The sequence below is a fragment of the Leucopleurus acutus genome, assembly GCF_964270905.1.
Source record: "Leucopleurus acutus genome assembly, chromosome: 10".
Classification (NCBI taxonomy): domain Eukaryota; kingdom Metazoa; phylum Chordata; class Mammalia; order Artiodactyla; family Delphinidae; genus Leucopleurus; species Leucopleurus acutus.
This window is the reverse complement of record NC_139153.1, coordinates 49,289,568-49,314,953: the sequence shown is the minus strand read 5'-3', so window position 1 is coordinate 49,314,953 and position 25,386 is coordinate 49,289,568. Positions and strand designations below refer to the sequence as shown.

General features: G+C 38.0%; 1 protein-coding gene and 1 pseudogene across 5 annotated transcripts in view; both read left to right on the top strand.

The window, feature by feature from the left end:
* Positions 1–25,386, top strand: part of GOLGA4 (golgin A4) — a 105,917-nt gene that overhangs the window by 19,905 nt on the left and 60,626 nt on the right. For 3 of the 4 annotated variants that reach the window (XM_082848451.1, XM_082848450.1, XM_082848449.1), the window contains exons 3-7: positions 6,419–6,517; positions 10,507–10,572; positions 19,296–19,610; positions 23,214–23,261; positions 24,348–24,404. In XM_082848451.1, the coding sequence (XP_082704577.1) occupies positions 6,419–6,517; positions 10,507–10,572; positions 19,296–19,610; positions 23,214–23,261; positions 24,348–24,404 (585 nt within the window). The remainder of the gene's footprint in view (positions 1–6,418; positions 6,518–10,506; positions 10,573–19,295; positions 19,611–23,213; positions 23,262–24,347; positions 24,405–25,386) is intronic. The other variant, XM_082848452.1, reaches the window with a different exon arrangement.
* Positions 20,807–21,498, top strand: LOC309966976 (ATP synthase F(0) complex subunit C2, mitochondrial-like; annotated as a pseudogene). The gene has a single exon. The product of its transcript is annotated as an ATP synthase F(0) complex subunit C2, mitochondrial-like (transcript).

The window sequence follows — 25,386 nt, the reverse complement described above, 5'->3', positions numbered from 1 at the left end:
TTTTCCAAACTGCCTTGATGTTATTTTAAAACATAATTTTAAAAAACCTTTATTTAATAGATGTTGATAGCAAAATAAACTTAAAAACTTCATAGTTTTTGCATTCAAAGTTAATGGCATATATACTGTGTCCTTGGTTTATGTATTTAAATGATCTGACAAAGTACATAAGAGTATAAAGTATATGCATACTTTCTTTGAGATCTTATTTTCTTATGCATTATTTGCAGTATTGCAATTCTTTAACTTTATGATTTCAAGTTTAATGTTGTTGAACTTAGTTTATATGTGTAACCAGTTGGAATGAAAGCTGCAGTACTGAGTAGTGAAAACACTTTTTGCAGTCAGTGTTAATGGCATCATTCCTACACTTACTATATTGGTTGATATTATGGTATATTGGTTTACATGTAATATAGTAGAAACCTTGAAAACAACTTGTTGATTGCTACTATTGCTTTTTAAAAAAGATTTATCTAGGATGCTTTAAAACATTAAAATTGAATATATCTTTACAAAATAATCCTTTCTGAAAGGGGTGGTTTGTGCATTCTTTTACAGCAGGCTAAGTAAGCTAAAGGTTAGTTTTTATTTCTTCCCAAATTTCAATACTAAAGGTCCTCTGCTTATAGGTATAGTTTAAGGAATGGTTTTGGATTGAAAGCCAAAGCAGTATCATCACTTCGTCTCCTTGCTTTTTTTTTTTTTTTAAATTAATTAATTAATTTATGGCTGGGTTGGGTCTTCGTTTCTGTGCGAGGGCTTTCCCCAGCTGCGGCAAGCGGGGGCCTCTCACTATCGCGGCCTCTCTTGCTGCGGAGCACAGGCTCCAGACGTGCAGGCTCAGTAGTTGTGGCTCACGGGCTCAGTTGCTCTGCGGCACATGGGACCCTCCCAGACCAGGGCTCGAACCCGTGTCCCCTGCATTGGCAGGCAGATTCTCAACCACTGCGCCACCAGGGAAGCCCCGTCTCCTTGCTTGTTAAGCATTTTCTAACAACTCTAAAAGATGTTTTTGACCACAAAGTGAAATGTAAACTTTAGTTCAACTTATTTTACAATAAATAAAGGACTTTGAAATTTCATGATTAACTTATAAAGGACATTACATAAAATTATCTTGTTATAGAGAATGGACCTGAGGACATGAGGAGGGGGAAGGGTAAGCTGGGACAAAGTGAGAGTGGCATGGACTTATATACACTACCAAACGTAAAATAGATAGCTAGTGGGAAGCAGCCGCATAGCACAGGGAGATCAGCTCGGTGCTTTGTGTGCACCACCAAGAGGGGTAGGATAGGGAGGGTGGGAGGGAGATGCAAGAGGGAGGAGATATGGGGATATATGTATATGTATAGCTGATTCACCTAGTTATACAGCAGAAACTGACACACCATTGTAAAGCAATTATACTCCAATAAAGATGTTAAAAAAAATTTAAAAGCTTGATGGATAAAGTCTAAGACAGATCCATCTTGTACCATAATCCACCTTAAGGTAAATGGTAAATACAGATGTATCATCTTAACCTAATGTAAAAATCCAGATTTACAAAACAAGTCAATGAAAATATAATTTCTTTTTCCTGTTGCAAAAAATAGAAAAAAATTGTTAGTCACCATGCCGCACCCCCCCCCACCCCCAGCCCCAGGTTTTTCATCTTGTTAAACCTCTAAGATGGAAGATACTCTGTCAGTGATGGGATCCTCACTTTTAGTTTTAAGTTTATTTTTAACAAAATGTGGAAGTTTAATTCAAATTATAAATATTTGTCCCATCTCTCCAGTAGGTACAGTAAAGTCTATGTAATCTAGAATGCTTGGGAAGTAGAGTGGTTTCATTAAGTTGATATTTCCATCAATTAAATGTTTTACCTTTTTTCAGCTATTGCTGAAAATCCTAATGTCTATTTTCCCATATTAGTAAATATTATATGTAAATCTAAATAAGTCTGTCTTTGATTGCAGTGTCTCAGGCTTCCTTATAGGGCTGTAAAAAATCATCTATATGATTGTAGACGTTAAAGGCAAAGGAGAGTAGGGTGATGTGCACTGACCCTGAGGTCTGCGGCTCTGTGGCGCTCTTTCATCCTGCACAGATGGCTGATCTGTCCAGTTGACCTGGTACTCTTTCCTGGGGATCCTAGGCACAGCCTCAATACCCTCATCAATCTCTTCATTTTTTATAGTTCTGTTGATATTTTCTGTTCCTCCCTGCATCAGTTTTGGTAATATGTGTCTGTCTAGGAATTTGTCTGTGTCATCCATGTTGTCCAGTTTGTTGGCATACAGTTGTTTGTAGCATTGCCTTATAATCCTTTTTATTTCTGTGAATGCAGTAGTAATTTTTCCTCTTTTATTCCTGATATTAGTAATATAATATGAATCTTCTCTCTTTTTATTTTACTCTGTCAAACAAAATATGAACCAGTGTTTGATTCCACTTTCTTGATGAGTGTAGCGCGCATTCTCAGGATTGGAGTGGCATGCTGATCTTTGATGACTTATTTTTCTCAAGTCCCAGATGCCCTGGGACTTAGCAGAAATTACTTGAATCTGTTTTGTTACTTTCCTGGTTTTCTGGCCTGATATCTGTTTTTTGCCATCTTTATATAGCCTTGGTCTTTTCAGTGCTCATCAGTCCTTTTTTGCTATCTTTTTTGTTTAATGGCTTTGTATGTCTTTAACTTTATGTATAGTGGAAATATCCATATAGACAAAATAGGGCCTTAATTCATGACCTTCGATTTGGTCAAAATGATTTAACCACAGTCTGTACTGCATATTTTCTCACCTGCTGCTACTATAGGCAGTTTTTTTCTTGTATCTTCTACTGAGTATATTGTGTACTTCTTAAGGTATACATTATTGCAAATAATAAGGAAGTGAATTTGACTCAAAAAAGTAGGTGTTGCTACTAATAGCTATATATAACAGTGTCTGTGAAGATAGAAACAGGACCTCTTCTCTTCAAGGCAGAGATACTAAAAGATACTAAACTTTTTAGGGTCCCTCTCCTAATAGGAGGTACATTAGTACATAGGAGACATATTAATTCATTACATACAGTGGATGCTAGGTAGCAGATGCCTTTCTGCTGGCTTTAGACTTAATTTTCTCTTTGAACTCTGGTTGAGAAGGACTGGGAGGGTTCTGTGCTGCCAGAGTTTGATTGAGTGCTGCAAGCCAGAGGCTAAAGTGGGGCTCATGGCACTGGTGAAAGGAGGTTGGAAAAAGCGTTTCCCAGCTGATGCATAGAGCTCTCTGTGGCCCATTGTGAGAAGCTGCTGTCTCTAGGGAGGCTTCATGACCAACAACTGAACCAAACCTCGCATCAGCTTAGTGACTGAATCTGTGATAACCTCTGTGTTGTGATAGGGCAGGAAACCCAAACTGGGGCCCAGGGAATCAGATTGACTGGGTAAGGAGGGATGAGCACAGCAGGAAGGAGAAGGAAAATACCTTCCTCAAAATAAGCCTGTAAATGAAAATGCTAAAATAAATGCTAAGAAGACAGCCAATAAAAATAGGAATTGGGATATCAATTTATTCCAGGTGAAATTAGAATAATTAAAAGGGCAGTCTGGATAAGACTTTGAAACAAGTATTTTCAGTAGGATAAATGAAGTAATAGTTTTCTTAAAAAGAACAGAGAATTGTGGGGAAAAAACAGGCCAAAAAATAGACTAGGTAGATATGAAAAAGAACCTATTAGAAATCCTGGAAATAAAAAAAAATGATATAAGAATGTAAATCAGAATAAAACTCAGACTGGTCCCAGTTCAAGGGAAAATTAGGGAGTTTGAAAAGAATACTGAGTAATCCCACCAAAAACACAGAGATAGAGGTAGATAATTATCTAAGAGTAAGAGACATGGAGGATAGATTGAAAGCTTTCAACACATATCTGATCGGAGTTTTAGGTAGTCGTCATGAATGTTGAGATACATAAAACTTTAGTCAGTGTTAGTTCAACTGATGGGACCACACAGAAGAGGCGAATTAAATTCTTAGCAGATTTGAATTAGAATTTCAACAGTTTGAAAGAGTTGAGACAGACTTATTGAGGATATTTGAGAACTGAATCTTGGGAGACTTTGATAGGCATAAGAAGCAAATGACAAGGACCACAAGTGGGGAGGAAGCCTCCTTAGGCTTTGAAATAGCTGTCAACGGAAACTAATTTGGACATACTTTGCTTTTTTACTTGGGCTATGGCATGGAATGTAAATCGTTGTTTGGTAGCACTTTCTTTTGAAATGTTTGGTCAGCATGTGTTTCTATACTGGTTTCTATACAGCTTTTGTGTTTTTCTCTTAAAATTCCAAATCTACTTTTTTTAAAAAAAATAGATTTATTTATTTTATTTATTTTTATTTTTGTCTGTGTTGGGTCTTTGTTGCTGCGCGCAGGCTTTCTCTAGTTGCGGTGAGTGGGGGCTACTCTTCGTTGCAGTGTGCGGGCTCCTCATTGTGGTGGCTTCTCTTGTTGTGGAGCATGGGCTCTAGGCATGCGGGCTTCAGTAGTGTGGCACTTGGGCTCAGTAGTTTTGACTCGCAAGCTCTAGAGCGCAGGCTCAGTAATTGTGGCACACAGGCTTAGTTGCTCCGTGGCATATGGGATCTTCCCGGACCAGGGCTCGAACCCGTGTCCCCTGCATTGACAGGCAGATTCTTAACCACTGCGCCATGAGGGAAGCCCCAAATCTACTCTTAACTGTGAAATTTTAAATTATTTTCTTATGTGATATGAAGAGTGACTTCATTTCAAAAATTAACTTTGGAAACCTAAGAAGAGTGAATTTGTATAGCATTTAACTTAAGATAACATCCACTCAAAAGATGACCTTTCTGAGTTTCTGGGAGAGTAAGATTTTCAGCAGGAGTGGAAACTTTATATGATACCCTAGAGCCAAACAGGCATCTAGTGTATTTTAGTATACTACTGACACTAAATTTTAGGGTTTAGTGTAAGATCAATTCTTGAATCCTACCCAAAGAGTACCAGTTATTAACATAACCAAAAAAGACTTTAAAAAAAATTTTGTCTCATCTGTAAGGTGGCCTCTAATGTAGGACCAGATGAAGAGTTAGTGACGGCTCTAGTCATCCATAACTCTAGAGCACTGAGATGAAAAGTGTAAGTTTTTAAACTTTTGCAGACATTTATTTTATGACATAATTCTTCGTTATATATTATATAATAACATACATTAACTGCTAAGTTAATGTTTCAAAACTTCTGTTTTTTAAAGTTTTTATTTTGAAATAATCAGATTCATGGGAGGTTAAAAAATTTCTTTTTAGGGAGGCTCTGTGTACCCTTTATCCAGTTTCTCCCAAAGGTAACATCTTATATGACTATAGTACCCTATCAAAACAAGGAAATTGGGGCTTCCCTGGTGGCGCAGTGGTTGAGAGTCCGCCTGCCGATGCAGGGGACACGGGTTCGTGCCCCGGTCCGGGAAGATCCCACATGCCGCGGAGCGGCTGGGCCCGTGAGCCATGGCCGCTGAGCCTGTGCGTCCGGAGCCTGTGCTCCGCAACGGGAGAGGCCACAACAGTGAGAGGCCCGCGTACCACAAAAAAAAAAAAAAAAAACAAGGAAATTGACATTGGTAACCTCTGTGACATCCACAGAGCTTATTCAAATTTCACCTGTTTTATATGTGTGTGTGTGTGTGTGTGTGTGTAGTTTTATGCAGTTTTATTACATATGTATGTTTGTGTAACCCCCACCATGAAAAAGTTCATTTTAATTATAATTTCTTATACATCTAATTCATGATAGCTAGTATTTTGGTGTATAGTATACAGTTTCTGAAAGAAAATTGAAGCTCAGAAGAGAATATATATCAAAAGACCTAGTATAATAGAATTTATCCTTAAAACTTATTATAAATTTGTTTCAAAAGTTTCTTCTGTGTGTATTGGAGAAAACTGTATTTGTATATAAGTAGAAATAAATGATTATTTAAAGTTTTATGTGTTTATACTCCCCATAAATTTCCATGCTGTCTTTTTGAATATATAAAAATGAGTGGCTCAATATTTGTTATACTAAGGCTTTGTGTTCTTTACCATGTATTGTTCTTACTGGTATAGGTTGTCATACTGAATTGCCAGATGTGCTGTGTGCTGTGGTGCCTGTTGCATATATCATTTGTATGCCAATAAGCAAGTTGTTTAAAGTTGAGTTTTGAGATCCAAAACAGCTCACCTCATCTCCCTTCCTGACCTTTCCCAGCAACTTACTGTTTCTATGGGTGGAGTGATGGGTGGCAGCAGTGGTGGTAGCACAAGGCCATTATAGCGTTGTGTGTGCTGTGCGGTGAGAACACTTTGCAACATTCCCTTATGATTTGTCTTTCATCCTTTGTTTTATTTTTATACCTCTGCTCATTACACTGAATGAGACAGCTCCTAGCCGGGATGATAGCAGAGCCTGCTTTTCTCTCTGAGTATACTATCTTTGCTTTGGATTCCTCCAAGCAGCCTAAAACCCAGACTGACGGTGTGGTGAGTCCTTCCACCGCTTTCTGCATTCCCTTTGTGGGGAAGCAAAGTAATTTGGTAATTCTAGAAGCACATCTCACATTGCTTGTCACTTACCATCTCTCAAAGCATCTTCAGTGCCCTGTTGCTAACCTCCCTCTAAAAAAATCAGAGAGTAAATTGCTGAATTCTGATGGCTGGTGTGTTTTTTGCTAGCTTTTTAACAGCAACAAAATAACACTGTTTTCCTTAATGTAGTGAAGAATACTTTCACTTGGTCTAAACGCTTAAGTTTTCTCCCTAGGGAATGTTTGCTCATTAACTAAAAGAGGTATGCATTGCTAGGAATCTCTGTTGGTAGGAGGCCAAGAATATTTTGAGACTTGACTCACATTTTTAGGAAAGAAAAATGCATTTTATGTAAATCCATAATTAAACAACATTGAGTAGGCAGGTGGAGTCTACTGTAACAAGTAATTGCATCTTATTTTGGGAGAGTACCAGTTTTCTGTGTATTAAACATTTGAAAGGAAATAGTTACCTGTTTGTTTTTCAACTGAGTGAATTCATACAATTTTGAATCTTGTATATATTGATAATTTCACTTGGGGAAGGTAGACTTACTTCATAAAGTATCTGAGTTCTTAATTTAGCAAATTAAAACTTAGAGATGTTTGATTGCCTAGTAAGGATGCTTTTGTTGTTAGAATGGACACCGACTGAAATGGGATTGGGGTTTTTTTAAACAGTGAGAATTGGTTTAATTTATTAAGTGGCTAGTAATGAAGTTAGAACACTTCTGTATTTATCCATGCAGCCAGTAAAGACTTGTTCTGCATATGGCCAGTATCAGTCTTATATTACATTCTAAACTTGGTTTTAGAAAAGGAAGCAGCTCAGAGTTCTCATAATGCCTTAGCTTGGCTCTCAGGTATAGTGGTCTCTAACACCTCACTGTTTTCAATACTGGTTTGAGAGGGAGACAGGAGTCCCAGTTAGAGATAACTTACCAACTTATTTTAAAAACATAAAAGGATATTACACTTCATGTAGTAGTAATAGAGCCTTAAAAAACCACAACAAAAAAGAGCTTCTCTCAGGCCCACTTCCGTTAGAACATAAAATGATTTGTATTGAGTGCCTATCCTACTGTGACAAATGCTAAGAATTTTAGAATGGAGGCTTTAGAACTATTTAAAATAATTTAAGTAGGCTGAAAGTCTACATTAATCTTATTTAAATTTTGTTCAGATAAAAACTTATTTCTCCTCACATAAAACCATAGCGTAACCTATAGTAGAATAAAAATTTAGTGAGCGTCTAATTCATTATTTTATTTCACCAATTGCTGACTTTTCCTTAATTCAGTTTTTGGAAAAATGCCTCTCTTTACCCCAAATTCTAAAAGTTGCTGTATCCTTAGTGCTCGGTAGTCAAAAGTAGTTGTTGAAAGACTGAACAAAACGTAATTGAAGGGAATTCCCTGGCGGTCCAGTGGTTAGGACTCAGCGCTTTCACTGCTGTGGGCACGGGGTTCCGTCCCTGGTCGGGGAACTAAGATCATGTGAGCCACGCAGTGTGGCCGAAAATTAAAAACAAACAAACAAAAAACAAAAAAATAAACCCACACATACACAAAACACCATAATTGAAGACAAATCTGGCAGGGAACCTGTGTGTGCTTTTAAGTTAAATGCACTTTAGAAACGTTTTCCTGTTATCTAAGAATTGCCTCCAGGAGAAAGTGTTGGTGACTGAGTAGTGACATGTGTTGAGCTAGTTCTTTAGGCTTCTTTCTTGGGGAAGGCCTTCAGAAGTCTCCTTACACTGAAGGAAGTAACTGTATAAAGATTTAACAAGCAATTACTGAGCCTCTACTACAGTCAGGCAAAATGTAGGGTTCCTGCCCTCCGAGCGTTTATAGTTTAGTATGGAGACAAAGATGTCAGAATACACTTAACAATGCAAAGGAATTAAGTCTTCATAGAAGAAAATACAGGCATAGGAAATGTGTTAGCCCCTCAGGCCAGCCATATGAAGCTTCACAAAATAAGGGGCATTTGAAAGTTGAAAGACAAATAAGAATTTGCTGGGCAGAAATGGAGAAGGCATTACAGGTAGTGATAAAATCTATAATTTTGTTTCTAGAGATTCTTAACTTAGATTTACATGGTAACAGAGGCCAATACTTTCCTTAGCTTGCATTTATTTAGGTATATGGTATAACAAGTAAATTGAAATATAGATGCAGAGATGAAAAGTTTTAAGATGTTATGCTGTTTGTTTGGTAGGGTGATATTGCAGACAATTGTAGAATAGCTTTTTTTGTATGGACCACAATCATGTGTCAAGTAATTTACTTAAAATAGAATATGGACTTTCTTGCCACTCTTCTTCCTAACCTAAATATTTTATGGAGCCCTTTCATTTGCTTTCTCCATAATTTAACAGTAACTTACTTTTCGGTATACTGCGTGGCGGAGAGACTTGCTGATTTCTCTGAAGTATGTTTTTTTATTTTATAGTGTGTAGTGTAGGATATTTTTAGGGCTGGAAAGCATTAATTATGATGCTACACAAATAATATGCCATATATACGACTTCTAATTCTTTGAAATGGCAGAGAGCAGGAAGATAAAAGTTAATTCCTATGTTTCCCCAACCGTTCTCCCCTATTTAACTTTAAGGAAGTGTTTTGGACTGATAAAATTTGATAACTTTTTATGTCAGAGGGAGAAGGTATTTAAACTTTTATGAGGAAAAAATTCAAATGTATTGCAAGAGTGAAAATAGTAATGAGTCACATAAGATTTCTTCCCCCTTCCCCAGTATCCATTATCCAGTGTCAACAATTAATAAGTCATGGCCATCTTATTACCATCCCCCCATACCTCTCTAACCACACCACTCCCACCCTCCCCACACATGCAGATACCCTCTGCCCATTCCTGTGGGATTATTTGAAGCAAATTTCAGATATCTTATCTAAGTATTTTGGTATATATTTCTAAAAGATAAAGGCTAAAAATATATAACCACAATACATTTATCACACCTAAAATTATTTCTTAGTATCAGATACCTAATGAGAGTTCAAAAATTTGAGAACACTTTTGCAAAGCTGAGTGCCTTCTCCACTTGTATTTAAGAATAAGAAGAGTCATATATTTGACCCTTTCTTGGTTAGCCCTAGAGTTGCAGGGGAAATGTACTTTCAAGTTACTGAAACATAGTGGCTAGTATTTCGTTGAATGCTTTTGTTTAAAACATGGAAGTTATTTTATCATGAGCTGCTTCTATAGCTTTAATTTTAGTTAGACACTTAGTATATTATGAATGCAATGTAGAATTTTGAATCTTGAAGAATATCATCCATTATGGAACTCATGCCGGTATAGTATAGTCAAGTAGAATGTTGTGTAACTTGGAGCGTTTGTCATACCAACAAAAGAAAACAAAAAGCTTTCATATGTAGAAGAAATTATTTTTAATTATAAGTTTTTCTGAAAATTGTCATAACAATTTCATTTAGACTGCTGGCTTCAAATGAATGAGGCATTTCCATTTCTTGCTGCCAAGATATTTTTCAGAGCTTAGCCCAAATAACTTTAAATATTATTTTACTGTAAGGAACAATTGACGTTACTTTTTCTGGATAGTTTTCTACTTGAATGAGTTTTGCTAATTGAATCCCTGATGTTAACTTCATATTGAGGGAAAAAGCTGGGGAGATTGTAATGGGGAGAGGTATGTGATTAGCTTGAAATAAATTTGGCTGCATACTAATCTTTGCTATTTGGTTACAGATATTAATAGCAAAATGAATTTTCTAAAATACTTACCATACTAGTTTTGCCTTGCATGAAAAATTCTAATAAGTGAACAATTACTAATTTTGTTTAACAGATAAATGTATCTAATAGGTTTTGGTACTTGGCCTTTCTTTGTTCTTAACAGTTTTAAAATTTTAGTTTTCTGATCCTTTCTTTACAATGTTTCTTTCTTTTTCTTAGAATGCATCTATCCAAGCCATGAAATCTCCCGACAGTGTTAATGGAAGTGAACCCACAACTCCTCAGGTCTGTTATTAATGTTACTTAAAAGAAATAGCAAGTCATTTCAGGATGTCAGTCAATCAGTATTATTAGCATTTGACTTTACATTGAAACAGTGATGTCTGAACATTGATACAATGTCTATGGTAAATCCAGGTTTGTTGATGGTTTCTTGGAAAAAGTTTAAAATGAAAGCAATACATGTATATATATACCAGTCATGTAAGATTCCATTATTACTCATTTAAAAAACTAATGGCACTGAAGAGAAAACTTCAGGAAAAAAGACTGATTTTATAGTAAAAATTATGGAGTAAGTCATTTTGAAAGACATGTTGAGTTACATATTCTAGAAGGGAGATGTGAAGAAAATGGGATTTCTTTTAAAGTTTGTTCTAATGCAGAATATCTTACTACTAGAGAATTTAGTTTATCTTTGATTTTAAAAAGTTATTTGGAGAGTGGGGCTCATGTAACTTCCTTTTGACTCCTTCCAAAAAAGAAAGAAAGAAAGAAATTCATTAAAAAAAATCTTAATGATAGCATTGTCTGAGATGAACATTTATTTTCTTTGGCTTTAGTGATTATTATTATCATTAACCTGGCTGTTCTCAACAGTCTCTGTGTAGAGCAATAACATTTCTGATTCTGTGAACCTGGAGCAGGAACATGGGCAATTTCTGAACTAAATCATGTAGATTAAACATTCTAAAGTATTGTCTAACTTTCCAAACTCCATGAAAAGGTTACCTGTGAGCTGAGAGTCTCATTCTTTTCAGGGAGGCCGGTCAGGCTCTGGGCATAGTCCACGTCCCTGGGCTTTGAGCAGCATCCCCTAAGTCCTCTACAGATAAATCATTTTCTATTAGTGCCTTGAGGTAGGGGTAAAATATTGGGAGGCACCAATTTAAATGGTACTGGACAGATCTAGTGATCTTGAAGGAATGTTAATTAGAATTAATTAGATAACCAGCTTTATGATCAAATTCAGGAGAGATTTAAGTTTAATTAAGGTGAAGAATGAAACATGGGTGATATTCAGGAAGTTAATTGTGTTTATTGAGTTTACTGTGTGTCAGGCAGTGTTAAGCATTTTATGTATATGATCTCATTTAATTCTCATAACAAGGAGACACCTTCACTCAGAGACTGTTTTTTACTTTTATACAAATTTCTGACAAGTTGGTTGTTGGTTGTTGTTAGCAAATTAGGAACAGGGGGTATCCCCAAAGTGGGTAGAATGCTTACTGTGGTTGGGCAGCAGGAAATCAGAGTTGACACCAAGGTTGAAGAGATGGTGAAAAGCAAGCCCAAGAGTTTATAAAGTGTAGCTGCCTGTGACCCCCTTACTACTGGGTAGAACATCCTCTGTAAACCAATAGAGTTTGGCACACAATGTAATGATTGTGGTGGGGATGTCATTAAAAAGGGTTACTCACTGTCCTTATTTAAGAAGGCAGAAAAGTGCAGTATACCTATCTCAGAAAAATTTCTGTTAAATAGTTAACTCTTAAATTGTTTAATGCAGTACAGAAAATTCAGCTAATCAAAATGATTATTCATTCATTTCCAAAGGAATGCAGGTAGTTGACATTTTACCTCAAACAGACTTACAAAACTCAGATATTTGAAAATAATTAGTGTATACCACCATGTAATAGAGAAAACTATATTTTGCAAAACAGGTATGTATGAGCATTCATCCTTATCTGAGAAGCTGTGAAATAGTTTTATTGGATCATAGTTTTAGTGTTTTAGCAGTTTAGGATGAATCTAGGATCTAGTATTACCCTCTTATTGTATAGATGAGCTATCAGGCATGAAACTTTAAATTATTTGCCCAAAGACCAGTGGCTAGTTATTGATAGTGGGATTATCATAGATAGACAAAAACATTAGTCTACCCCACTATAATTTTTTGCCATGTATTGCCTCATTTAAGTTTATATGCTGTTAAAACAAAATGGGAATAAACTAGTGGTTGCCGGAGCTGAGGAGGGTGGGGAGGATGGCGATATAGGTGAAGGGGATTGAGAGGTACAGACTTCCAGCTATAAAATAAATAAGTTACAGGGATGTAATGTACAGCACAGGGAACATAGTAATATTATAATAACTTTGGTGTGTAATCTATAAAAATATCGAATTACTATGTTTTATGCCTGAAATGAACATAACATTGTAAGTCAACTATACTTCAGTAAAAACAATAAAAAGTAACAACAGAATTTTGTTAAATTGAATAGAGCAAATCATAGGGATTTAAATGACCATTCTCATATGCTATTATTTTTTTTTAACTATAGGAAAAAGTCTGGTTTTGAAAATCATTTATGATTTTTTTTTAAAAGCAAGTCAACCTCTGTCAATTTTTAAAATGTATTTATTTATTTTAATTTTTGGCTGCTTCGGGTCTTAGTTGTGGCACGCAGACTTCTCTCTAGTTGTGGTGTGTGGGTTTTTTCTCTCTCTAGTTGTGGCACGTGGGCTCCAGAGCACGTGGGCTCTGTAGTTTGCGGCACATGGGCTGTCTCCTTGAGGCACACGAGCTCAGTAGTTGTGGCACGCGAGCTTAGTTGCCCCGCGGCATGTAGGATCTTACTTCCCCGACCAGGGATCAAACCTGCATCTCCTGCATTGGGAGGCGGATTCTTTACCACTAGACCACCAGGGAACTCCCTATGAATTTTTTAAAAAAGAGAAATTATAGTAGTGTAATTAAATTTTGAAATTTCTGTTGCCATTTTTTGAATACTGCTTTTAATTTTATTTTCAACAGTTATGATAAATTTCAATCATACAGAAAAGTTGAAAGAACTTTATAAAGTGAACATGTGTATACCTACCACCTAGATTCTATCATTGATATTTTACTTTTCTTTTCTTTTTTCTTTTTTTTTTTTGGCTGCACTACACGGCACATGGAACTTCCCTGACCAGGGATTGAACCCATGCCCCCTGCAGTGGAAGCTCAGAGTCTTAACCACTAGGGACCACCAGGGAAGTCCTGTACTTTTTTTTTTTTTAATCACAAATCTGTCCATATATTCATTCCTCTATTCGTCCCTCAATCCATTTTATTTTTCTGATGCCTTTCAGAGTAAGTCGCAGGCCACAGTACTAATGTTTTAGTATGTATATCATTATCTAGAGTTCAGTGTTTGTAATTTCTGTTTTGAAGTGAATTTTATATAAAATGAAATATACAAACCTCAAATGTACATTGACTGATTTGTACATCGACACATACATTTGACAAATATATGTGCCAAACCCATGCACAGGTTATAGAAGATTATCAACACACCAGAAAGTTCCCTTATGGTCTTCCCTCTCAGAGGCAACGTGTTGTAATTTTTTTCCACCATACAACACGTTAGTTTTGCTTATTTTAGAACTTTATATAAGTGACCTTATAAGTATGTGCTCTTTTATGGAAGACTTCTTTCACTCAGCATTATGTTTGTGAAATTTCATCCATGTTGTGGTTATCAGTAGTTTGTTCCTTTCTATTGCTGTGTAGGATTCGTTTGAATGAATATTCTGCAGTTATTTACCTATTGATGGACACCTGGGCTGTTTCCAGTTTTCTGCTATTACGAATAAAACTATCATGAATGTTATTGTAGAAATCCTGTGGATGTATGTTTTCATTTTTTTCTTCTTGAGTGTTATTGATTATGTATTAATGCTTTTTGATGATTCTAGAATAAGATATACTATATGTAAAAAGTGATACATATCATTTTGATCAAGCATTGAGTATTTAAAGATCTCCCATTAGATCATCATTAGCATATTGCCAGGTTAAGGTTCAGCTGAACAAATGTGTAATAACTACCTACTTCGTGGAAAGCACTGAGGCAAGACTACAGAGATAGAGAATATGAATTCTGTTCTAAAAGAGCATAAAGTCTGGGATGAGGGTGTGTTGGCAGATATAATGATAAGAAAATGTATTTAGTGCTTCCTGCATATGAGGCACTATTTTAAATGCTTTTACTCATTTAATCCTCATAGCAACCTACTAGAGTAGTGTTGATTTATAGATGAGGAAATTGAAACAAAGAGGTCCTAAAGCTAATAAATGGTAAAACTGGGATTCAAATCATGGAGTTTTGGTCAGAGTCTGAGTCTTAACCCCGGTGCTGTATTGTCTCTGTAGTTGTTCTAAGGCATAAACAATTCAGTTAGTTGTTATATCAGCAAGTAAGTAACTAATGGTGAGTCGGAATGCAGTATGTGCTCCAGTAGTGGTCCTGGTAAAGTGCTTAGGCCATTGAGAAGGGTTGTTTCTGATGGGTGAAATCTGAGGTTTCCTGGAAGAGCAGAAACTTGAGCTCACTTTTGAAGGATGTCTGAGTTTCCATGCGCAGAGAAAGTTTGGGTGATAGTACAGAGGCACACAAGGATGCATTTATTCAGGGAACAGGAAGTTACCTGTTGGAACTCAAGTTTTTGTTACATGAAGGGGTGGTTTTACAGAGAAATGGGTCTTGGGAAGTGGGAACCTTGAGTATCAGCTAAGGATTTTGAACTTTAGATTTAGTGGGAGTTCAGTTTAGGAATTGGAATGAAATGATCTGAATTATGTTTTAGAAAGACAATCCTGGTGACCATGTGGCAGGGGCAGATTGGTAGGTAAGAGATTTGAGGCAAGAGAACAGAAGGCTGCTACAGATATCCAGCTGGTAGAGGATAAAAGTCTGACACTGTTGGGGAAATAAAAAGGAGGAATGCAAACAATGTAAAGTGGGGGAGACAGAAAGGAGCTAAAAGTAACTCTGTGTTCATTTATTTTCATTTATACATTTCTCCTTCTCTAACCCCCATCAGCTTTTTAAAAAATGAGTTATAAAGCAGTGAATGTCTTTGGTACCAGAAACCTGACAATAGTTGGAGCCAATGGGAGTTTAGTTTTTCACATAGCAGAAGGGCTAGAGACAGTCAGTCATTAAGGACCCTTCTCTGTTTGGCTTCTTGTCCCCCCCTCCTTTACCTTCTCATCCTTCCCACTGCCTTTCACCCTCACAGTTACAAGTTTGGCCTCCAGGAATTGCATCTCCATTGTTGACAGGACAAAAGGCATATATATTCCTTTTTATCAGGAAAATAATATCTCTCCTAGAAGGTTCCATCCATTTTTTTTTTGGCCACACCGCGCAGCTTGTGGGATCTTAGTTCCCCGACCAGGGATTGAACCCGGGCCCCAGCACTGAAAAGCACGGAGTCCTAACCCCTGGACCACCAGGGAACTCCCGAAGGTTCCATCCTTTAGATTCCCACTTACAGTTTACATTATTGGCTGAACTTAGGCACAGGGCCCCCTCCTGGCTGAAACAGAGTCTGGGAAAAGCTAACTTAAAAAAATCCTTTAATTGAAATGTAATATCACAATGTAATAATGTATACAGAAAAGTATCATGTATTCCTTGTACAATTTACTGAATTTTCACAAACCAAACACAACTTTGTAACCAGCACCCAAAATCAAGAAACAGAAATTACCAGCACCCCAGAAGCCCTTGTGCTCCCTTCTGCTCTCTGCTCTCACCTCCCCCTACCAGGGGTAACCACTATCCTGACTTCTAACTCTATAGATTAATTTTGCCTGTTTCTGACTTTATGTAAATGGAATCACTAGTGGTTATTCTTTTGTGTCTGGCTTCTTTTGCTTAATAACTCTGTTAATGTTAGTGAGATTCATCTGTATTCTTGCTTGTGGCTATAAATCTTTAATTCTCATTGCTGTCTAGTATTCTTTTAGTGAGCAGATGACAGTTGACTTACCCCATCTGTTATTGATAGGCATCAGCAGTGGTTTCAGGTTTGGCGCTATTTTAAACAGTGCTGCTATAAACTTTCTAGCGTATATCTTTTGTTGAACATATGTATACATTTCTATTGTGTATATACTTAGTAGTGAAATTGCTGGTCTGGAGAGTACGTGTGTGTTTAGTTTTAGTAAATACTGGTAGTTTTCTGAAATGGAGTGTTCCACATCCTCACCAATACTTGGAATTTTCCACAGTTTTAATTTTAGCTATCCTGGTGGATATGTAGTAGTATCTCATTATGGTTTTTATTTGTATTTGAGAAGGTGACTGTTTTAACCTGGCTGTATTGTCACCCTGCATGAAACTGGCATCTGGTGGAAAGGAAGAAGGGAGGATTGGGTATCAGGTGATAGATACTATTGATTGTTTAGCTCAAGCCAGTCATGATGCTAAGTGCTTCACATGTATTAATGTAGTACTCCTCACAAGGGCCCTACGAGGTGAGTGCTGTTGTTTTCCCCAATTAACTTATGAAGAAACAGAGGCACAGAGGGGCTGTGTAACTTGCCCAAGGTCATATTGCCGGAGACTTGAGCCCAAGAAGCCTGGCTGCAGAGCCTGTGCTCTTAGCTACTGCATCTTATAACCAGAAGAGTCTGCCACATAAGCTTGCGTATAACATTCTCATTTGTAAGTTTGTCTTTTGTTTTGTTTTAGTCTTCTTTCTTTAATAATAATGATAATTGTTAATGTTTATTGAGTAGTTGCTGCATTGTAAGCAATTTGCATGTACATATTAACTCATTCAGTCCTTGTGGCATCCATATGAGGTGGGTGGTGTTATTATTACCATCATTATTATTTTTATCACCCCCATTTTAGAGAGGGGGAAACAAGACTAGTGAGGTTAAGTAACTTGGTCGGTGTCATGAACATCGTGGTGGAGCTGGGATTTAAACTTAGGCAGCCTTACTCAGCAGCCCACAGACTGAATCACAACACTCAAACTCCCAAGCAGGGCTTCCCTGGTGGCGCAGTGGTTGAGAGTCTGCCTGCCGATGCAAGGGACACAGGTTTGTGCCCTGGTCTGGGAAGATCCCACATGCCGCGGAGCGACTGGGCCCGTGAGCCATGGCTGCTGGGCCTGCGCGTCCGGAACCTGTGCTCCACAACGGGAGAGACCACAACAGTGATAGGCCCGCTTACCGCAAAAAAACCCCCAAAAACCTCCCAAGCAGAGTAGATGTGACAGTTACTCAGTTTATGAGCTTCTGCAAATACATGTCTTTGAAATTGTTCATTACCTCCTGGCTCACCCTAAAATAACAACTGTTTCTAGTGTTATTCAAACTTAACTCACTTGTTTGTCCTAAGGCAATTGTCTATAAGAGCTGAAAAGCACTTTTTGCATGGGTCAGAAGCGGATGGTAATGGAATAGCGGTAAAATGGTTCTTCAAGTTTTTGAGCATGAGGGTCCCTCCTCTCCCTTAAGACTTTCTCTACCCCACCCCAGTATAAAGGTAAAAGTTGCACATTTTGAAAAAAAAATTGGGAAGTACAGGAAAATAGAAAAATGAACATAAAAATCATCTAAAATCTTACCACCCAGACCCACTCACTCACTGTTAACTTTTGGTGTTTGTCCTTTAACAACCTGATTCTAAGGGTGTTTATGTAAACATGCATGCAAATTCATAAGTATATGTAACTATGTTAAATCAAAATGAGTTCACAGTGTATGTGTTATTTTATAACCTGAGTTTTCCCATTAATAGTAAGTCTTGAACCTTGTTACATACATTGTGTTTATATAATGTATCCTCTAGTGGTGAACATTTGGGTTGTTACCACTTTTTACTGTCATGAACGTCCTGTGATAAATCTGTGCATATGCAGGGGGTGGGCCCCTCTTACTCCCACCTTGCCAAATACTATTATTAAATCTCTAAAATCTATGAGTAAAGTATTCCTGGTCTGATTTTTTTTTCTTGTATATTAAAGAGAATCTTTTTGTTTTCCTGTAATCTTTGCCTATACATGACCTCAGTCTCCCCTGAGCATTTCATTCCTGGCATCTTTGAGATCTTGCAGTGACCCTGTTGCACTAATGAGAATGAGTTTCTAGGAAACACCTGAAATACTGACTGCTGTCATGTGAACAAAAAAATGCAGCTTACAATAATGCAGGTTATTGAATTATATTATTTTCCATTGCTATTGTTCAAAATAATGCATCATTATTAATATTAATATTCTAAGTAAGAGAACAGCTCTTGCTTATCACTGTTTCTAACATCAGACTTACTGATCCGTGTAGAGGGACTCTAGCTCAGACTTTTTAATGGTCCTCCATGATTTTTTTATGCTTATTTTTATTGCCGGTAGACAGTGGTAATTAGAGCAGAGTTAGATATCCCTAGTCAGCTCTGCCTGGCATTCTGTTATTGAGCAAAATGGGTTCACTAAACATTACCCTCTGCCCAAAAAGAGTAATGAGGAATCTACGCAGGCCTTCATGCAGACTCCAGATGCAGCCACACACTTCACACTTCACAGTACATACCCACATTTTAGGCACTGGGTATATACTGGTGGTATAGATGACCACTGCCTCCAAGGGTCCTACAGTTTAGTGGAGAGATCTCACAGCACACCTGTGAGGTTGGCTGGGAAAGTATGGCTTCCTTCTTTTTACAGATGTGCAAACTGAAGGGAAGTGACTTAGTGAAGGTCATTCCACTGCTCGGTGACAGACCTGGGACCTACACCCCAGTCCTCTGACTCTAGGTCCAGCGCCTTTTACAAATAAACAGGTGTCTCTTGTTTTTCAGAAAACAGTGTATTGTGTAAAATGTCAGGAATATAAATTAAATGTGTTAGCTTTCTATAGATTATTGCTGGTGATTAGGGAATTATAGAAGTCTAAATATGTATTTTAACCCACATGTTCTGATGCGTTTTGGTTGCAGTCAGGTGACATGCAGTCTTTTGCACAGAAGCTCCAACTCCGGGTGCCTTCTGTTGAGTCTTTGTTTCGGAGTCCAATGAAGGAATCACTATTCCGATCTTCCTCTAAAGAGTCTTTGGTACGAACGTCTTCTAGAGAGTCCCTGAATCGACTTGACCTGGACTCTTCTGCTGCCACCTTTGATCCACCCTCTGATATGGAGAGTGAGACCGAAGATTCACTAGGGAATTTAGACAGTCTCAGCAAAGAACATTTGATCCAGTGGTTGCGAAGAATGGAACGAAGGTTGAATGGCTACAAAGGAAAATGCTCTGAGGTAGGAGCATGACTTTTTTGTTGGTATGAAAAGTTCCTCCCCGTATTCTCTAATTCATATTACTCTCTGGCCTTTATGCCTGTCATTGGCTGAACTGTCAATTCCCTGGCTACACTGGATACTGATGGGGGATAGTTTGTGGAAATATCTAATTAAAGACCTTCAGTGGTACTGAGGCCCTTTGACAATACTGTTAGTAAAATTTTGGAGCAGATTGTTGCCCGTAGCCTTTTGATTCTCACATTCTGTGCCCCTCTCTCCAGGGTTGCTTGGACACCCAGAGTTCATTGTCTTGCCTCCTCACATCCCTTCCCTTGTTCATCTTTTAAGTGTTGTGGCTCCAAAATGACCTCTTCTGCCAACCAGATTCCATTATTTCTGACCCCAGATATGAGAACATTTGGTGCATTCTCATCGGACCTACATTTACAATTTGTCTCAAGTGAATCTTTTAACTGCTGGACCCCTTGACAATATTTGGTCTAAGAGGAAGGAAGTGGTGCTGCTCCTTCGCTCCTTTCGTTCCTTTAGAAACATGGCGCCTTCCCTTTGGGCTGATTGTATTAGTTGCCCTCGCTGTCCTGTGCAGTTAAAATGTTCTTTCTCCGGAAAGCCTTTCTGGACAAAGTTGCCTGTGGCTTCCTTTTTTAAAAAAACAAAAACCAAAAAAACCCCGTGGGCTTCTCTGGTGGCGCAGTGGTTAACAATCCTCCTGCCAGTGCAGGGGATGGTTGTTTGAGCCCTGGTCCGGGAAGATCCCACGTGCTGCGGAGCAGCTGGGCCCGTGCACCACAGCTACTGAGCCTGTGCTCTAGAGCCTGCGAGCCACAACTACTGAGCTCGCGTGCTACAACTACTGAAGCCCGCATGCCTAGAGCCCGTGCTCCACAACAAGAGAAGCCACCGCAATGAGAAGCCCGCGCACCGCAACGAAGAGTAGCCCCCACTTGCTGCAACTAGAGAAAGCCCGAGCACAGCAACGAAGACCCAACAGCCAGAAATAAATAAAATTAAAAAAAAAAACCCGTAATGTTTTATTGTCTTAATGCTGATAAATCAGCATTGTAGTTAATTTTAATTAATGAATAATAAAGTTCAAGGTTAGAGTATAAAGTTAGCTATTACTTCTATTTCCAATTTGGCTGTAATATGGGTAGTTTTACCCTGCAGCCAAAAACAACCAAAAAAACTCCTAGATGAAATATATAAAATATCTTTTTAAAAGTACAAAGTGCTTCCCTCTTTGTCTTCTCTGCACTGGGTCCAGCTCTCCTGCCGTGGCCTCTCATCTGAAAACGTACGCTTGTGCCAAGTTCGTCTCCACCTCCTCCTTGATCAAGAGAACCTCTGCACTACTGAGCTGATCACTGTCTACAGTGATGTTGAAATAGGAGACACTGACAGATGAGAGCCACAGCAGCTTGGCAGCCCCGAGTCCCCTGACCACCTCACTTATTCCTAGCCACACCTTCCAAACCAGTGCCGTTTCAAGGGACATTGACACGGAAACCAAATTTATTGGAGCTGGGGCTGCCACAGTAGAGGTGGCTGGCTCTGGGGCTGGAATTGGGACTGTGTTTGGTAGCCTCATCATTGGTTATGCCAGGAACCCTTCTCTGAAGCAACAGCTCTTCTTCTGCGCCATTCTGGGCTTCTGCACTCTCGGTAGCCATGGGGCTCTTTTGCCTGATGTTGGCCTTTCTCATCCTCTTCGCCATGTGAAGGAGCCGTCTCCACCTCCCATAGTTCTTTCTCTCGTGTCTCGTCTGCCCTGTATGTTCCTTTTCCTGTACCTCCCCATTTTTTTTTGGCTCAGTGTTTGACAGAGGGAAGACAAATGAATACTGTATTAATAAGAAAAAAAAAGTACAAAGTGCTGACAAAATAGGAAAGAATTATTAGGTTAAAATCTGTTGGCTAGCTGGAACCCAGAGATGTACACAGGGCATTAAGGCCATGTATCTCATAAGGCACATGTGGAATCAGGCAACTTTTTTCTTTAAATTTTTTAAAAAAAATTTATCTTTTATTTCTGTCTAAGTTAATAATGGTCCTGAATTTGTTTGTTTAGATTTATGTTATTCTCACTAACCCATGGCTTTTAAGTTTGAAGCTTGGGCAGCTGTATAGTTAGTATTTAAATGTACAAGACACTATGCATTTTATGTTTATGGTGCCATTAAATTTTGCACCATCTCTGTGAAGTAGCTATTTATTAGCTCTGTTTTGCAGAGTAGAGATTAAGGACTCATAGAGAGTTACTCATAGAGATTAAGTAACTTGCTTATAGTCACACAGGTAGCAGTTGACAGACTCTGCATTGATTCTAGGTCTTTCTGGTTGTTTCCGCTATTCTGTACTACCTCAGGTAAAGCTGTGCGGCATTTTAGGGATGGAAAGAGCCCATCGTCTTTGTCTCCACCTTTCCTTGCTCCTTCCTTGCTAAAGGGTGTAGGTACCTAGGATGGTAGTGCTGTAAGTGCCATCTGATTGTTGTGTTACTCTTCCACTCCCACTCCTCCCCCCACCCCTCACCCCCACCTTGAGTACCGGTTTCCTAACTGGTCTTAAGTAATAAGAAGGGGAGATCCTGGTTTAAGGCCGAATTTTGGTTTTTTACATCCTTATCCCTATCACTGGACTCGCCTTCCATTGCTGCCTGCCTCTTGACTCAAGACATCAGTAGACACATTCAAGGGCACACAGCAGCCTTCCAAGGAAAATGGCAAGGCCAGAATCGGGAGTGCTTTCTCCTGAAGCTGCAACCTGTCTCTTCAGAGCCCACTAGCACCTCTAAAGTGGGTCCAAATAATGCGGTGGAGCCATGTGCTTAGCCTTCCGATGAGAAATGCTATATAATTTATAGGTGTAAAAGTTTATTACTCTGTAATTTCATCAAGTTTTGCTAGAATGTTTAAATATCATTTTTAGGTTAAATGGTTAAATATCTCTTTAGGACCTGACATAGCAGTTTTCCTCTGTTGGTTGTGAGTTGCTTCCCTCAGATTTTCATAGAGCCACAGTCACAGGTCCTACACCAGAGAAACTTTTAGAGATCAGTTACATGGTCTATTATGGCCCAAAGCAAAAAATCACCTGAGGAGCTAGTCAAAACACACATTGTTGCCTCCGCCCTCCCTCTGCTGCTCATTCAGTTAGTTTGGGGTGGGGCCCAAGAATTTCTGTTTCTAGCAGGCTCCCAGGTGATGCTTTTGCTAATGGTATTGATCTGTGACCACAGTTTGAGTAACCTTTAAGCAAGTTGTCTCTAATCCCCACCTATAAATTAGGTACTGAAATTTAAAGAGGGGTGTGTGTGTGTGTGTGTGTGTGTGTGTGTGTGTGTGTGTGTGTAAGGTGAAATCAAATGGAGATTTAATATCTTTCTTTATAGAGTCATTACAGTTTATATTTTAGAAATACATTTCCTGTGTTATTTAGTTTCAACTGCATATACATCTAATTAGTTTGAATTGTCTATAAAAGGATTGCTTTGATTTATTTTCTGACTTTCATAATGAGATGTTTTAGCAGAGTTTAGAATAATTAATTGCATTTATGTAGGAATGACTGATGTTATTAGTGACTTTTTCTTTATTTTAGCTTGTTACAGCTTATCAGACTCTTCAGAGAGAGAAGAAAAAGCTACAAGTAAGTGATTTGTTGGCTGTTACATTGATTCATATATAATTTTAAAAATAGAAAGGATCTTTTAATAAGACAGTTCTAACACTCACTTTTAATAATTCTTCATATGACCAAAGTATTTCAGCTGTTTTACCATTGGGGATTTTGATAAAGAGAATGATTGAGAAATCTCAGATATTTAACCTCTGGTAGGGATGGGCTTCCTTGAGTTCTGGATCCCTGCAGTGTGTAAGAGGTTTGGATTTAAGGCATGTTTGCCTCTTTCAAAGCATCATTCCTGGTGTGCCACTGTGCAGGGTGCATCTTTGTTTTAGTGGTAAAGAGACGTACAACTTCGAAGCTTTCCCTTCTACTTTTTAAATACCTGCAGAGATCTCTGTTTCTTATTATATCAGGGTCCAAAAATAAGCATCCTCTCTATTTCCTGAGGCTGCTGCTTGTAAAGCCCTTGGTTAAGTGTGTGGAGATAAGAAGGTATTATAGCTCTTCTGGTGACTGAAGGCACTAATTATAGAACCAGGAAGTTATTTGTAAAGTGAGATTTGGTAAAATTAATTTCCCCGTGTACATTATTTTAAAATACCGAATCTGCCATAAATATTAGTCTCCTTTGAGTATGACATTAAATTTTCTGGCTTTGGTCTGGAATATAATCAACTGAGAATGATAACACCAGTTACTTATTGCTGATTCAGTGTTCTAATTGTCCATAACAAGTGTGAAAATTAGATTATTACAAATAAAGTTTTTAGTTTAATATTTTCTTAGACATGTGGTCTATAGAAATTGGGGGTAGTTCTCATTTAATCCATTGTACTATTAATATTCCATAAATTCATTCTCAAAAGGTCATTTTATTCCTAAATTCTGTGAGTACCTTGCTTGTGTTTCTATGAATTGTCTTATGGATTTTTATTTCGAGATTACATAATTCTACCACTAGGTGGCAGTAGAGAGTTTGGGTTGCATAGTTGCAAAAGTAAAGGGTGTTGGAAATAAAATTCAATGATTTGTGATCTTTTGAACTTGCTTTTCACTACTATGTCATGTGGTTGTTTGAACCAGCTTCTTTTTCCTTTTAAATTAAAGGGTATATTAAGTCAGAGTCAGGATAAAGCACTTCGGAGGATTGGAGAGTTAAGAGAGGTAAGTTGTGACTAGTACTTTGAGAAGAGTAACTAAATCTCTCATATTTATCAGAACTATTGTATGTATTTGGGTAGTTTCATATCTACTACATTAGTTACAGCGAAAATTAACCAGTCCAAGCTACAAGAACAGGGATCAATTCTTATAGTTTTTATTTGTGTGGTTTTCCTGACATCTGTTGGTGGAATTACAGGCAGACCTAGTTGTTGTTTTTTTTTAACATCTTTATTGGTGTATAATTGCTTTACAGTGTTGTGTTAGTTTCTGCTGTATAACAAAGTGAATCAGCTATATGCATACGTACATCCCCATATCTCCTCCCTCTTGCGTCTCCCTCCCACCCTCCCTATCCTACCCCTCTAGGTGGTCGCAAAGCACTGAGCTGATCTCCCTGTGCCATGCAACTGCTTCCCACTAGCTATCTATTTTACATTTACACATAGTGTATATATGTCTATGTTACTCTCTTACTTCATCCCAGCTTACCCTTCCCCCTCCTCGTGTCCTCAAGTCCATTCTCTATGTCTGTGTCTTTATTCCTGTCCTGCCCCTAGGTTCATCAGAATCATTTTTTTTTTTTAGATTCCATATGTATGTTAGCATACGGTATTTGTTTTTCTCTTTCTGACTTACTTCACTCTGTATGACAGACTCTAGGTCCATCCACCTCACTACAAATAACTCAATTTCGTTTCTTTTTATGGCTGAGTAGTATTCCATTGTATATATGTGTATGCCACATCTTCTTTATCCATTCATCTGTTGATGGACACTTAGGTTGCTTCCATGTCCTGGCTATTGTAAATAGTGCTGCAGTGAACATTGTGGTACATGATTCTTTTTGAACTATGGTTTTCTAAGGGTATATGCCCAGTAGTGGGATTGCTGGGTCATATGGTAGTTCTGTTTTTAGTTTTTTAAGGACCCTCCATACTGTCTTCCATAGTGGCTGTAGCAATTTACATTCCCACCAGCAGTG